At 35.8% G+C, this 17063-nt stretch overlaps 1 protein-coding gene across 1 annotated transcript in view; it reads right to left on the bottom strand.

Annotated features, from left to right (window-relative positions):
- LOC148273512 (dynein axonemal intermediate chain 7-like) overlaps positions 1–17063 on the bottom strand; it is a gene marked incomplete at its 5' end in the record, with an annotated part of 53890 nt that overhangs the window by 948 nt on the left and 35879 nt on the right. Inside the window, 6 exons of the mRNA XM_088238603.1 lie at positions 121–190; positions 1249–1397; positions 4619–4772; positions 9483–9558; positions 11662–11804; positions 13408–13564. Of these exons, the coding sequence (XP_088094729.1) occupies positions 121–190; positions 1249–1397; positions 4619–4772; positions 9483–9558; positions 11662–11804; positions 13408–13564 (749 nt within the window). The remainder of the gene's footprint in view (positions 1–120; positions 191–1248; positions 1398–4618; positions 4773–9482; positions 9559–11661; positions 11805–13407; positions 13565–17063) is intronic.

Raw genomic sequence — 17063 nt, 5'->3', positions numbered from 1 at the left:
GCGACAGGGTTTAAAGAACACCCTGTATGTTGCATATGTATATAAAGTGTTAAATAATAGTAATAACTTCCTTGCTTTCAAAATTTTAATTTTTAGTGCGACTGGGCCTTGGAAACTCACCTCAATATCCGACAGCAAATATTCTCTAACTTGCTGGACAACGGCTCTCCGCCCGGCACTCACATTCCACCTGCAAAATGTATGGAGGGACAGCTTGTAGTGAAAATTCGATGGTTGTAATAGAGAAATATTACAAAATTTATTCATTTCTCCTTTATATTTTAAATAGGCTTTTAAGAAAGAAAGTGCCAACCTCAGAATTATTAAAAATTTAAATGATTATTTATTTCGAATACGAACAGATGTACACATTAAATTTATATATTTTTTTAAAAAACTATATAAAATGTATACATAGTAGGGCCTGCCATCCAATTATATAATTGATGGCAATTTTATTGATTATTAATTTATTATTATTTAGTGAATACATATGTATTCACTAAATAATACTGTAAGAAAGCGACGACGGCTTGAAGTTTAAACTATATAAATAATAAATATACTATATATTAAAATAAGATAAATATGGACAAAACAAGGAGATAGTGGAAAGGAAAAGAAGGAACTTGATAAGGAGCGGTAAAGGATGATTGAAGGAAAGTGAGAGTGGAAAATTGCATTTGATTTAAATCAATCATTAATGATTAAATGAATTATGAATGAAGAGCATGAATCAAGCCTATTAATTCTCTTCTGTACATATTGTATGAAGTGTTAAATACATCAAGACTATTAATTTTTTTGTTAAATGTTTCACATATACGAGGGATCGTAGAATGTTTCAATTTTAATTTTACGAATATAGAAAATATCAGAGAGTCAGTTGGCCTGGAGGGGACACGGTAAGCAAGTTGATTAATGAGTTCCGGGGAATCGAATTTATTATTTACAATTTGGTAAAGCAGGATCTGATCAAACATATCTCTTCTGTGTGCTAATGAATCAAGGTTATAAAATTTTAATGAAGCTAAATAATCTGGAAAATGCAAATGAAATTTGTAATCTAGTTTTTTCAGGAATTTTTTTTGAACACTCTCGATTCTAATCGTAATTAAAGGAAAAATTGCTCGGTGGTTGTCACTTTCAACGCGTATCGAGGAGTACTAGACCCGTCAGCGTCACGCGTCGGTACTAGAGGTGGTAAAAATTGCTGTTTTAAAATTGCTGTTGGTGAGGTGGGCTTACCTGGACCACTGGAAGTTGTAGGCCGTGCAGCAGTGCGCCATGCAGTGGTACAGGTGCTCCTCCATCACGGGCAGCTTGGGGCAGCTGCCCTCCACGAGAATGGGGGCATCCTCGGTCGGGAACATGTCGACGCCCCCGGCTTGCAATCTCTGCACAAAAACAACTAATTCTGACGAGGGGATTGCCAATTCGCATCTTCATCTACCGGACATTGGTCCAATTGTGGCAGAAGACAAAAAATAATTTGATTATTTTTTTCAATTCAATTTTTGTTATCTTTTATTTCTACATAGTTTTCTCTTGCAAACTATCATTAATAATAAAAATAATGTGACCTCACTGGAGACTGGGGTTACCCGTGCCGAGGACACTTAAAAATATACTTTTTATTTAAATATTTTTACATTTGAGAATAAACAAAGAAGACTAATTTAATAAACAGAGATAATTAACAAAATGTTCAGATTGTTAAATTACTACGTACAAATGTAAATCTATATTATTTATATTACAAAACGCACAATGAAATTAATAAAAACCTAAAAAACTAACTAAACCACAATATTGGTTTGGGCAAATTATCCACTTTTTTAGAGCATTTTTAAACATTTTCTCGTTACTAATTGTTTTAATAGATGGTGGAAGTAGGCTATAGATTTTAATTGAATAATACTCTTCTTCTTCTTCTTCGTTTTTTCATGGCCTTTTCACATCTCAATTCGGGTGTTCTGGCCAGTGTCGAGTATTTTTGTTTTTTACACATATACACATGTGTTAGTAATATAATATGTACAAGTTAGTATGTTAGTATTTAATATAATATAAACATATAATAATAAAACATATTTACAACTTTACACCATTTACAACTAGATATTTACATAGGATTTTAAATACACGTTTATTGGGTGGGGACAGGAGAGTTAGAATGTGAATAGGGAATGGGATATTAATATCAGAGAGGTCGGATAGGAAATCAGGATAACAATCATTTATGGGGCATCCGAAAAAAATATGGTTTAAATCTTCCTCATCTAGCTGACATTCGCAAATGGCAGAGTCCCGGACATGGATTCTGAACAGGTGAGAACCATTGCAGTGAATAATACTCAAAATCCCTTTATCCGAAAGTGGTATTAGTTTGTATTCATTTATTTGAATACAACATATACATTACAAACATATATTCAATACGTACATATAATAAAAAATAAAAAAATACATTCTAGAGACTCATGTCAAAGTAGTAGGAGAATCCTGCTCCGGGAAACCCCTTCGGATACATAGAACAGATCAACATTCAGAGCGATGTTGTTCAGCGTAGCGGTAGCCCTTCCAACAGGCAGGGTAGTCCTGTATATCGAAATATGAAATAATCTATGCTGACGCTGTCTTAGGTAATTATCAGGAACATACAAACCAATGCTCATCATAATCTCAGGATTATCGATCATACCGCGCATCGCGATCGATAAAAATGTGTAGCCAAATACACATTCCTTCTAGTCTCTAAACTGTTGTAGCCGAGCACACCCTGGAGAAACTCGGTCGGGTAGAGCCGAGGATAATACCCTTCGTACATCCTTTTATCGCGGGGTAATGCCTTATTAGTAAATAACAGCATTTATCTATATTATTCCAGTAGCTCAAACACAAATAACTGTCGACGTGCTAATAAGCGACGTGATAACAATTTGTCACCATGGTTGATTATCGTATTCACGATCACAATACAACATCCGTGTGAACACCTAATATTAAATGTCAAAATATTACGTTTCGCGACGTATAATCCTGCTGCGCAATCACAAATTTGAATTTCACCGGTGTAAATATGGAAAATATTCCAAAACTGCTTCTTTCATTTATTTATTTATTATTTATCACGCTGTTCATTGCATTTAGCCGGCGCGGCGGTTGGCGAGCCAAATGTCAAGAAAAGCAGTCGCCATAGTAATTGTAATTAAATTTTCACTTTTTTATATTAGATACTCCTTACTATTTTGCAAATGCAATATATTGTATTATTCTTTATAGCAAACGCCGATTTTTCGCCAGTGAACTGTTTTTATTTACGAGGAAAACAAAAAACAAACCGACACGAGCGTTGACTTAGAGATTACACACGCGTTGACTTATGACTGCGATAACTTGAGCATGAGCATTGTTGTTCATTGCTTATCGCTCAAATGCTTAGCATGTTTTTAAGCACGTCGATAGTTATTTGTGATTGAGCTACTGGCCGATTACCTTTCTTTCCCATCCTTATGGTACCTACCTAACATCAAGATAGAAGAAATACAGAATTAGAATATTTAGATTTTTAACAAAACAAACAAAATTTGAACATTATTTATTTTTTTAAACTTTTTTTTTATAATAAAGAAATATTAGCGTTCTTATAATTTACCAAAATATTTCAATTTTGACGGCCATTTTCAACGAGTTGTAATTAACTCACTATTCTCTTCATTCTCAGGTGAATAAAACGGTAAGTGCTGGTTTCTTCCATCTCCGACAGATCGAATCCGTGCGGAGAAATATTCCTAAAGACGCAACTAAAGCTCTTGTAAATGCTTATGTCGTTTCGCGTCTAGATTACTGTCATGGAATATACGCAAATCTCCCAAAATATCAAACTAATAAACTTCAATCTGTTTCCAATGCAGCAGCGAGGCTTATTACGGGAGTAAAAATATATTCTCACATCTCACAACATCTTCGAGATTTGCACTGGTTAAAAAGCCAGGAGATAATAAAATACAAGCTGTGCTGGACAGTATTCAAATCCCTTCATGAAATGGCTCTAAAATACCTATCGGACCTTTGTATTAGGGAAAATACATGGCAAAGAAAATCTACTCTTAGGTCAGCATTTGATTCAGGAAGAGGAAAACTTGTCGAAATCACTACACTAGATTTGGAGATCGTGCTTTTGCCGCCGCCGGCCCCTCTGCCTGGAACCGATTGCCTTCAAACTTACGAACCATCGACAGTCCCAGTCAGTTCAGATCCCAACTAAAATCCCACTTCTTTAGACTATCATATCCTCAATTTTAAATCTGAAAATATAATATATCACTTAAGTTTAGTTAGAATGTAAGTTTAGATATACAATTGTAAAGCGCCCTTGAGGTGATTTTTTACAAAAATGGCGCTATATAAATCAGCCAAATATTATTATAATTAGAAAATGGAAACCAAGTTGGGGTAGAGGGGGTTCGAACCTAGGACCTCTGATCCGTGAGTCCGCAACACTAGCCACGGGACCACAACCCGATTAAAGTAAAATTAGTACCCTATAGTGCGTAAAATTCTTGGATTCGTCACGCAATGGCAGTGCAAAGTGGACAGCATTAGAATGACTTACGTTGATCAGCTCCTTGAGGGTGAAGGTTTTGCAGACCATGTTCTGCAGAGCCTTGGTGGCTCCGTTCTGAATGGACTTGACCTTGATCCCGCTGCTCAGTACTTCCACCTCGAGGACTATAATGGCACCCATAATTGTCACCACAACACCATCGCTATAAACACAGCAATCAAATAGTTTAAATGAAAAAAAAATCAAATTAAGAATACGGGAAAAATATCATTTTATTATTTTATTTATTTTATTATTTTATTTTATTAGGGAAATCAACAGTTCTACATACATATTTTTAGTAAACAAACAGATATAGTGTATAAACTCAGAACTAATAACAGATTTCCACATAGTATACAAAGTTAGTAAAGAAAATATATTACATATCAAATAAATACATACAATTTATACATTCAAAAATGTTATTTTCATGTACTCAATAATCAAAGATTTTTAAAATATTTATTTTAAGAACATTAAGTTACTGTAAATTGGGCGGGATAAGGACAAGAATGCTTGAAGAGAGGATAAGGAGGGGAGGGGAGATGTACATATTTATTATTATAATGTCTACTAAGTTACATAATACATTTTTAGTGTAAATTTTAAATCTGACAGAGTGATGTTTGTATAATCTATACTTTTAAATTTTGTATTGTACATTGAAAAAGTCCTACGAAAAAAAGCATTTTTAACATACGATGTTTTACTTATTGGTACATGAAACAGGTGGTACCGTCTACAAATCCTGGCTGGCACATGTATTGTTATTAAACCAAGCAGCTCTGTACAGTCAACCATTTCTGTCATAATTTTGTAAAGCAGTAGTTGGTCCGCACACACTCTGCGGTATTGTAGAGAAATGATTCCACGGAAGGTGGAGGCAGTGAGAGTAGATACACAAGAAATACCGGTTTTGTATTTAAGGTACTTTATAAATTTGTTTTGAATATTTTCTATTCTACTTATATATATGGCATCTGAGAGGCGTACTCCAAATGGCTTCTGACAAATGTATAATATAATGAAATAAGGGCCTTTGGATTATCAAAGTGTTTACTCATTCGAATTATGAAACCTAACATGCTCAATGCTTTGGAGGTAATTGTTTAGAACATTTTGGTGTGGAAGCGGGTCTTATAATAAATGCAATAAAGACTAAAACTATGCATGTTAGATCCCCTCATGTACCAGCACTGAATCAAATTAATATAGTCTCTCATAGTTTTAACTGTCTTCATAATGGTATGGCCATATTATGTGAAAACATTGGTGTAGTTAATGAATATGTGTATTTGGGCATTACTATTGATATTTTTTTAAATGTGATAAACATAGAATTAAGAATTTCAGAAACCGCATACGCACATCAAACAGAAGGCGACTCAACAACTCATAAATGAGTAGGTTTACGTTTTGCCCAATTAGTTTCATTGTAGACGTCGCTCAGTACGCAACTCCTGATTTGAATTCAACTATGCCGTGTTGTGTCCTTTTGAAGTGCAGAAATACTGCTAGGATCTTAAAGAAATGGCATCACATTTCATGTATAATTAACAAACGAACGTTTAAGTAGCAAATGAATTACTTAAAAATTGAATTATTTTTCCATCTGTCAAATTGTCGAAGAAACAAAATGGAAATTTCGTTAGTATTGCCAAGGTAGATTTTTTTTTAACCCTACTTTGCTCATTTTATAAAAGAACTAATGAAAATTAGACCTCGGATTAAACAACGCCGTGGGGGACATTTGAACGACATTATCTTTAAAACATCAAATATTATTCAACATGATATAAAAATATTTGTTTTGTGTCAAATAAAATTTGTTTTATATTTTAACTTCAAAGTTCATAAATTGAATTACTCTTATTAATAATCATTTAAATGACCCTTTATTTATCTTATCTGTTGTGTCAATCAATGTTTCCGCGTGCACAATAATTTTTTTTTAAAAGTAACAGGTTGCTTTTTTTTTTACCTTACATTTGTGTTATGATTTTTTTTTCCCATCAAGCATCATTTTAAAAAAAAAAAAAAAAAAGAAATATTTGCGTTCTTATGATTTACCCAAATATTTAATATAGAGGGCCATTCTCAATGAGTTGTGAATAACTCACTATTAGAAAATGGAATCAAGTTGGGGTAGAGTGGGATTCGAACCACGGACCTTTGGTCTGTGATTCCGAGACACTAGCCACGGGACCACAACCCGACACATTACCCGGTGACTTTACGTATGCGCGTGGCGAAAGTGTGTCTAAGTGGGGGAATTATTGAACACAGTCCGATGTATTCAAATATGATTCTACGCTCCTTCTGGACTATTCGTAATTCCATGTTTTTAAAAAAATTAAAGTATATTAAGCCAAATATGTTAGTATTATAAATTTTTGTAAAAGGCAGATTTGCCGTTAATAAAATAAAAATAAAATAATCCTGAGATGGTTTGGTCACGTAGAACGAATGGACGACAAAAGAATGGTAAAACAAGTATATATGGCGAAAATGAACGGCAACATGAGACTAGGACGACCGAGGAAGACGTGGCACGATCAGATAAACCAAAATCTTAAGTCTGGTCATGTCAAAAGCAGACAGAACCGAAGGGCGTGTATGACAAGATGTATGAATGTGGAAGGAGATAGGAATGTATGCCAGGATAGACGTGTGTGGCGGTCCATTCTCTCTGCCTATCCCTACGGGAAAATGGCGTGATGGTAGTAGTAGGAGAAATAAAATAAAGTGACTGTTGAGTATCTTGTAGGCCACTATCAGGTCGCTCCATTCCCGCCGTTCCTGCAGCGTTGTGAGACCGAGAGTCTCCTGTCTCTCCACATATGGAGTACAAATGGATGTACATCTCTGCTGGCGAGCTCACTTATTAAAGTATTACTAATTCATTAGAATTAAGCCGCAAAATATTGTTCAGTCTACACTCACTTAGAAGGTTGCAAAAATTCTTACCCATTTTTAAAAATTTATTTATTTACAATTTTAAAAAACCCGTTAGGGTTACATTAGAAATTTAATATTGTCAAGTCATTTTATGTCTCGTCTAGTCTAGTTAGTTCAGTCATCATGTGCTTTTTCAGATAGATTTTAAATTTGTCTCCAGTAAAAGTTTTCAAGTAGTAAGGTAGGTCGTTGTAGTGTTTAATTCCATTATGTAGTATTTTTGACTGTCCTGTGTTTGTCTTTGCTTTTTCAATATGATAGTGTTGTTGTTGTCTGGTGTTATATTTGTGTATGTCAGCATTTTTGACTAATATTATGTCGTCGTCTTGTATGTTTCCCAGTGTTATTTTGTGCACAATTTTTAAGGTCTCAATTTTAGTCAAGTAGTTTATGTCAAACGGGTGTGTTTTTTTGTACAGTTCAGTCGTAGAGGTCAGGTAGGGTAGGTTGTATGTTAGTTTAAGAAATACTAAACGCACCCTTGTACAAGCATTACTACTACCCATTCTAGATTACGCTGATGTTTCCATGACTGATTTAAGCTGTGAGCAACTCGATAAACTCGAACGACTTCAGAATACATGCATAAGGTACATTTTTGGTCTTAGGAAATATGACCACATTTCTGATTATCGTAGGCAACTGAAATGGCTCAAAATTAGACAGCGGAGAGACTGTCACTCCCTCTCACTTCTGTTCAATGTACTTCATAGTCCTAACGCTCCTATATACCTCCGTCAACGCTTATCAGTTCAAGGTTTACCTCTTCGTTCTAATTCTCAAGGCACTCTCTTAATACCCATCCACAATTCCTCTTTCTTCTCTAACTCATATAGTATCCATCCGGCTTGACTGTGGAATCATCTCCCATCCACCATCGAAGATGTTGCTACATTATCTCTGTTTAAATCACGTCTGAAGAAACATCTCCTTTCTCTTCCTTAATCTCTCCTCCTTTCCTCTTTCCTCTTTTTTTCTTTTTCCCATTGAGTAATAGTTCTGATTTAAGGTAATTTATAAACAAATACGTTTATTTCAATTTTTAATATATTTTTAGCTTTTTAATATTTATTTTCTATTGAATATGTTCTGTAACTTGAATTATAAAAAAAAAACTTTTATTTCATTGGTTGGTGGTAAGAAATTGCTATTTGGCAATAAGCCCGCCAATGTACAAATAACATTGTGTACAAAAAGTTAAATAAATAAATAAAAATAAATATGGAAGCCGTTTTAGGCTCGGCGACAACTTTGAAGATCGTCTTTGGACTCTTTCCAACAAGTTAATATCTTTTTCTAGTTTGATTATGTCCAAATGCTTGCAGACTGGCTGGATTTCCTCCCTAGGGAGTTGTTCATATTTAAATTTATTTCAACAGAGAGGGAAAACGTTTTTGAGAAGGGAATATGGAAGTCTAGGCATTTACAGGGCTTATGACCTGTCATTGGCTGGTTTAAGTGGCCACTTTACACACTGTGTAACATTCACCATTCTGCCCAAGTTTGAACATCCCGTTGAAATAAATTTAAATATGAACAACTCCCTAGGGAGGAAATCCAGCCAGTCTGCAAGCATTTGGACATAATCAAACATTGTTGAATTACTACCTGGTAAAAGAAGAAGCATAAAAATTGAAAAATTGTTTTCAGGCGTTGCCTAGTAGGTGATTTGGTTCAGCCGGATGAATCTCACCCACGTGATAAAGGTTTCAGCTCTTTTTCTTCACAAAAGTCAACAGATGGAAGAGTTGAGGAAATGTGGATGTTCAAACTTGGGCAGAATGGTGAATGTTACACAGTGTGTAAAGTGGCCACTTAAACCAGCCAATGACAGGTCATAAGCCCTGTAAATGCCTAGACTTCCATATTCCCTTCTCAAAATCTTTTTCTAGTAATTATAATTTGATCTTACCGAGAGGCGTTTGGTTTAAGTTCCCATCCTTGGTAAGGCAGATTGCTATACTTCAGGGTGGCGAAGCCAATTGGATCTATAAAAACATTCAAACAATTTCATTTTTTTATTTATTTATTGACAGCAAAATAGTTTAACAAATTACAACAGCGACGGATAACATTTTAGAGAAGGGAATATGAAAGTCCAGGCATTTACAGGGCCTGTCATTGGCTGCTTTAAGTGGCCGCTTTACACACCGTGTAACATTTACTATTCTGCTCACATGGGCAAACATTTGGGCATCCACATTTCCTCAACTCTTCCATCTGTTGACTTTTGGGAAGTAAAGGAGCTGAAACCTTTATCGCGTAGGTGAGATTCATCCCTTATTCACTTGCTCACCTTCTACTTATAAACATTGTAGCTGACAGACGCTTTTTATGTCAGAATCCAACATGTTTAAAACCCTAGGGCCCAATACTGCAAAATGCCTCTGAAAAAAGGCAGTTCTACTTTGATTTACCCCAGCTCATTGCATATCTTGTTTTAATATTTTGTTGTGTATTTTGTTGTATTTTTTATTGAAGACCAGAAATTCGTAAGAACTTCCCTAACATAAAGTTGTCTGACAGTTAGGAAATTTGTTCTTTCAAATAGAGTATGAGAGGGATGGGTGGCAGGCGCGTTCCGTCCATAGATACTGTGAATGCGGCGCATCTCTTGAAATTTAAAAAATACTATGAATTTTACTACAAAAAAACATTATAAATACGAAATAAAACCTTCAAAAATGTATTCCTAAAATTCTCACTGAGTACGTTCGGGTGAACGCGATTCAAACAATATCTTTAGTATACATACCTAGCTACATATGCGTATTTCCTATACCAACGTACGTACTGAATATCTAGGTATCTTGTTCTTGACCTCTAACCTTCCAACTCTAATGTATGGGAGCGAAGTATGGAATTGGAAAAATAATGATGAAAGTAGGTTGAATGCTGTCGAAATGCGATCCCTCAGGCGAATGTGTGGTAAAACGATGTATGATAGGTGCACAAATGTCGAGATCCGTGAAGTGTGTAAGGCTGAGACATGCATTATTGACAGAATCAAGAAAGGGGTGCTGCGTTGGTTTGGACATGTAGAGCGAATGGACAGCGAAAGAACGACTAAAAGGATCTACGATGCAAATGTTGATGGATGCAGAAAACGAGGAAGACCGAGAAAGACATGGCACGATCAAGTCCATCAAATACTTGAAGATGGACATGTCAAAAGTAGGAATAATCGGCGTGCGTGCATAAGAAGATGTATGAATGTAGAGGAAGCGAGGTCTGTATGCCAAGATAGAGTGTTATGGCGTTCTATCCTCTCTGCCTACCCCTACGGGGTAACGGCGTGATGGTTTGTTGTTGTTGTTGTTCTTGATAGTATTTGTTGTATACGCGGGATGCTGCTTGTCGACTTGCGTCTAGTTCCCATAGCATTTGTCCAAATTTTTGCGCATGCGTTTTAGGTTCATAAGGTTTTAGATTTCTCTTTCGAGACTCGGAGAGAAAGAAGCATCCAACTTGTATAATGCAAAGAAAAAACGGCTCTAATAACGTTTATCATAAGGTTTGAAATAGCGCATCATTGACACTTGGCCCAAATTTATGAACGATTGTCTCGGGTCTTAGGTGTTTTGGTGTTTATATTGTTATCTCCTTTTCACGCCTACGGGCGCCGTCCCGGAAGACCACCGATGGCGATCTTTCAGCTTTGTTCGGCGGAACTAAGGGACGCGGAATTGACGTCGGAGGAGGCGAGGTGCGGGCTAACGATAAGGTCTCCCGGAAGCGTCTGGTGATGTCCACATGCTACACTTGGGAGTGGAAAAAGGAGAAGAAAATAAGAAAATTGACAGCTTCACCCCTAGACGCGCCCACCTGTGCTCCGTCAATTTATTGATTGTCAACTATGAATTATTATTACTCTGATGGACAACTTAAATAGCTTATTAAATAATTCTGGATAAACCTGCTAACATAAGGAATATGATGGTATTTTGTAAGCATCCTTACTGATAAAAGTCACCGCATGCGCCTGGTAGGCGGGTGGCAGTTTTAGCATATCCAGCAGTAGAGAGAAACAGGCTGATAAGAAGAAGAAGAAGTACCTGAATGACAAATAAATACGCAAGAGCGGTACTCACTGATGACGCCGATGCGGAAGGTGAGGGTGAACTTGTCCTCGTTATACTTGAGGTCGTGGACGTCTGCGGTGCTCCAGGCGCCGCGCTCCTCCTGCCAGCAGCAGACCAGCGGGGGCTCCAGCCACAGGACGGTCTCCGGCAGGCTGGACAGACGAACATCATTATTAGGTATTAATTTTGAAACCAGTTAGGGTTATATGAACATATTTTAAGGTCGAGGTGACCTTTCAGTGTTGTTTCAAACCTTACTACATTAATTTGCTTCTCGAGAAGAGTCGACTGCAGCATACCAGCGGCGAGTTGTGATTTATTTGATGGGTAATGTACAAAAATGTTAATTAATTTGTACCCGAATATAAGTGGGTAAAACTACAAATGATTGGCACTGTAAGCGTATTGATTGAGTCAATATTTATTTTAAAATTAAACAATCATCATTTCTAAAACATTTAAGTTTGTAACTGAAAATTCTTGATGGAAGTTCATTGTAATTTATTACATAAATAAAACATATTACAACAGAGATGAAGAACATTGAAGAGAAGGTAATATAGAAGTCTAGGCATCTACAGGGCTTATGACCTGTCAATGGCTGGTTTAAGAATTGAAGGAATATAGATATTCAAATATAGGCAGAATGGTGAATGTTACACAGTGTGTAAAGTGGCCACTTAAACCAGCCATAGATGCCTAGACATATTACCTTCTCTTAAATGTTCTTCATCTCTGTTGTTATATATTAATATAAACAGCTCCCCAGGGAGTTGAATCCAGTCCTTGTCTACAAAAATTTGGACAAACTCAAAATATTGTTGATAAATTACCTGGTCCATGAAGAAGTATAGAAATTGAAAAAATAATATTTTCAGGCATTGCCTAGTATGTAGGTGAAATAATTCAATTAGATGAATCTCACCCGCATAAATAAAGGTTTCAGCTCTTTAACTTCACAAAGATCAACAGATGAAAGAATTGAAGGAATATAGACATTCAAATATAGGCAGAATGGTGAATGTTACACAGTGTGTAAAGTGGCCACTTAAACCAGCCATTGACAGGTCATAAGCCCTGTAGATGCCTAGACTTCTATATTACCCTTTCTTAAATGTTCTTCATCTCTGTTGTAATATGTTAAAAATGTAATTATCTCACATTTGTGTAATGATTTTATTTTTCGCAATCTGGCAACATTACGAGGCGACTTCACGCATGCGCGCAGTGAAAGTGGGGCAGAGAGGGGGGATTTTTAGACACAGTCCGATTTATTCAAATATGTTTCTACGCTCCTTTTGGACTATTCTTAATTCTGTGTTTCCAATTTATAATTTTTCTTTTTAAACTTTATTATAAATTATAATAACATAACTATCTATTATATTATATTGTATTTAGCATGAATTGGGTTTATTTTTCTGAAATGTTCTAAATATCTGAATAAATAAATTAAATGAACTAACTAATGATAAGAAATCCATGAAGTATATCCGGTTTTCTTACTGTAAACGAACCAATCGGCAGGACTGACAGAGAAGAACCTGTGACGTCACTCGCGGAGTCATTTCAGAAATACAAAATTTAAAAAATCATGGGGCTTATAATACGATCTTTAAAAAAAAAAATGGCTTTGTTTAAAAGTCTATTACAAATAAAAAAAAAATAAAAAAGACACAGGACTTCTTTATTCAAACCTATAAAGCCCAAAATAAAGTCATTGTTAATAAATTTGCTGAAAGCTTTGAAGCTTACTTGATATGCACTAATATGAGCTTCTCCAGGGCGGCCTCCTGGCGCCGGATGTCGGCCTCTATCTCCTCCGGCAGGCGCGTGGCGCCGGGCGCGGGCGGGGGAGGGGGGATGTATTCCTCGCGGAACAGGACCGGCCTCAGGGCCTCTTGCGCTTCCACTGTAAACAGAAACACAAATCTGACAATGGCAGGGCGTAATAGTGTACTTACTTACATACTTCCCAGATACACAAATTCTTCTACCCGATTCAGAATATCTCCGCTCACGCTGATCTCACATTTAGTTATATTTTCATCCCTTTCAAAAACCATCACTTTCGATTTATCAACATTCATTAGCAAATCGCTTTTCTTGCATACATCGTAGACTTTACCAAGAATTGTGCTACCTTTGCTGCTAGCTAACTGTCTTCTGTATGCTTTGAAGCACGGCATCATCAGCATACAGAAAACAGTTAACAGTTATTTTTTTTATTTATTTAAATCTTAAAATAGGGCACACATATCATACATATTGTTATGTGTGTTCTAATAATAACATTGCAAATATATTTCATTTATAAATTGTTTATCACATATGTCTTGACCATTATTTTAAATTTTGATATGTTTTTTTCTTCATAAATATTTTTTTCCATTTCGTAATACTTTTTAATTGCTTTAAATAAAATGGAATTTTGTGACTTTGCCTTTTTCCTAAATGGAAGTCTAATTTTGTTCTTTTCTCTAGTATTGTGATCGTGTTCATGCTGGTTCCGATCAATTTTTTTCCAAAATTCTGTTTTTTTATTAGAGTTTATAATTTTATGAACAAATATCATTGTTAAACTTCTTAGATTTTCACGGCCGTTAAGATGCACAATAAGTTTTTCTGGGTTATTATGCCGTGTGTCGTTCGTACTCTCTACCGACGTTTCGGATCGCGGTGGTGGTTCTTCGGCCTGTCGGCAAAAATAAGAGATTTTCTTAAATCAGCAAAGGACCGGGATCCTCTCGAAACCGACGGCATTTACAAACTGGATTGTAAAAACTGCCCTAAGGTTTACATCGGGCAGACTGCCAGAAATATAACAAAGAGAGTAAAGGAGCACATGAGTGCATGCAGGCTCGGCTACCCCGAAAAATCGGCCTTGGCCGAGCACCACATAGAAACGGGGCATAAGTTTTCCTTTGAGCCGATAATCTTAGGGAGGCTGAAGAACCACCAAACACGACTAGTAAAAGAAGCAATTGAGATTCACAAACATCCCGACAACATAAACAGAGATGATGGGATGCGATTAAAAACATCCTGGTACCCAGTCATAAAGAAATCGCATAAAGATTGCAATGTAACACAGATTTGTGATACGGTATAGATCCTAAGTACATAATGGTACACATTAATCTAAACGACTACGACACGGTACAAGTCCCAAATACATAACATCACACAAAAACGACTACGACACGGTAAAAATTCTAAGTACCTAACGTAACACATATTCATACACAAATTACATCAACCCTGATGATGGACGCTGTAACGCGATCCGAAACGTCGGTAGAGAGTACGAACGACACACGGCATAATAACCCAGAAAAACTTATTGTGCAAATATCATTGTATTGTAAAATATTCTTTGTTTATATGTTAATAATTTCCTTTCATTTACCATTTAGTTATACCATTCATTTTTGCTCCCATTCTTAAATCTTTCAGTTCTTTCATACAGTTATCGATGTATGTTGTATTGCACAAAAAGCTTTATTAAAAATTATCTTAAGAGTCCCAATGAGAACTAGGTCCCTCGGTATATTTGAAAATCTGAATGTCAAATCTATAAAACAACTTTATGTAAAAGCTTTGTTACTATACGCACGTAAACATTATTCTCTTCCTTCCGTTACAAATACGAGAGTTACTAGATACTCCACCCTGATGCTGCAAAAAAATAAAAAAATAAATATCATTTTATTTCATTTTTTTTGCACCACAACAGGCCAGGAGGCCCAATTACGGTGGTGAATTACATTACAGAAAAACCAGGCTTGGAACCACCGGGAATCGAACCCGGAACCTTCCGTGCGTGAGTCAAGCGTCTTGACCACTACACCACGGAGGCCGCCTACAACCTTCGGCCAAAGAGGATTGACCTGCTACTCGGTTTAAGTGTACAATCTACTTCCATTATCCATAAGGACAATTAGTAAGTTCTCACAATATAAAATTGCTATTAAGAAATGGATAGTAAAGGTGGGTTGCGCACGGATCGATGAGTGTATCAAGCCAAATAGGTAAAATGTATGCACTGTTTATGATTTTTTTAAATTGGTAATGTTTTTTTTGAATATTTTTGTTTTTTATTGTTAATTATAATTAGGTTAATTGGATTAATTACGTTTTTTTAATTGTTATTTTTATGTTAACTTTGTTAAATAGCTAATCTTAGGCATGTTGTGTAAAATGTTTCCCTCGGACGGGACACCCCAGTGAGGGAACATTATTCTGTATAGAAAAAGGAATACAAACAATGTAAAAGTATAAATAAATAAATAAACATGTTGAACAACCATGGTGACATTACACATCCTTGTTTGACTCTTTTAGGAATGTTAAACCACGATGTGAATGACCCGTTCATCTTCACACATGCTGTGATGTCCTTGTACAGTGACGCAATAGCCCTTGTCAGGTTACCATTCACTCCATACTCCGATCAGACCTTCCATAATTTCTCTCTGTCAACTCTATCTGTCAAATATTACTTATTACTTGTCGTATATAGCCCAATTCATTGAACCTAGAAACATTATTTAATGTTACTGAATTAACTCTGAAAAGACTGTGGTAAATAATCCCTTGGCGTGCGGTGATGTAACTTAGTGTTACCACTAGTAAAAGACGGAATATTATAAAGTTCAGACATTTGAAAAAAAAACATGTGGACATACTGTTTATTAATTCATTTTCCATAATTTATGCGAAAAAACGTATAATTTAGTCCTGTTATGGCAAAATAAATTAAAAATCACAAATTCGCCGTTCATGTTACGCGCGTGCGTCCCCCGTCACTGTCATCAGCCGACTGAAGAATGAATCTGTTTTAGACAAAACCCGCCGCAGAACGGCGTCTCTGTCTTCCTTGTGACTTCTATCTTTGTGCTCTCTCTTGTATAAGGTATCTGTATAGATGTGTTGCAGAATTAGCGGACATTCATTCTTCGTTCGCGTAGCGAGGATAAATATTTTTTGTATTAAAATTTAGCGTAGTCATACAAATTTTACTTTCCAAATCGGGTGTGAAAATGTCCATTCGAAGATTACAAAAAATACGAATTCATTATTTTAAAAAATAAGAGAGATATATCAAATTTTGTGTCGTATGTCGACTAGTATTATATTTTGGGATTTCTACAACATATCACAATGAATTCCATTAGTTAGATATTTTGAGCGAGAAATGTAAAACGCTTTCTCCCCCATACACAGCGTTTAGACGATGCAAAACGGAATGAGCTTTAACGACAAAAATTTTCGAGTCTATTTCATTAACAAATAGAGGTCAAATTCCTATCCGCCAATTAAGTCGATGGTTAAACATGCCACGGCACCAAGAAAAACTTAGGGTGGATTCATGAATAATATTTTTATTCATTATTACATTTATCAATAGG

This window comes from Micrasema longulum, unplaced genomic scaffold (genome assembly GCF_059751315.1).
Source record: "Micrasema longulum isolate JH-2025_06_02 unplaced genomic scaffold, ASM5975131v1 h1tg001928l, whole genome shotgun sequence".
NCBI lineage: Eukaryota > Metazoa > Arthropoda > Insecta > Trichoptera > Brachycentridae > Micrasema > Micrasema longulum.
The sequence above is the reverse complement of the archived record's forward strand: the minus strand, read 5'-3'. Positions and strand labels throughout refer to the sequence as shown.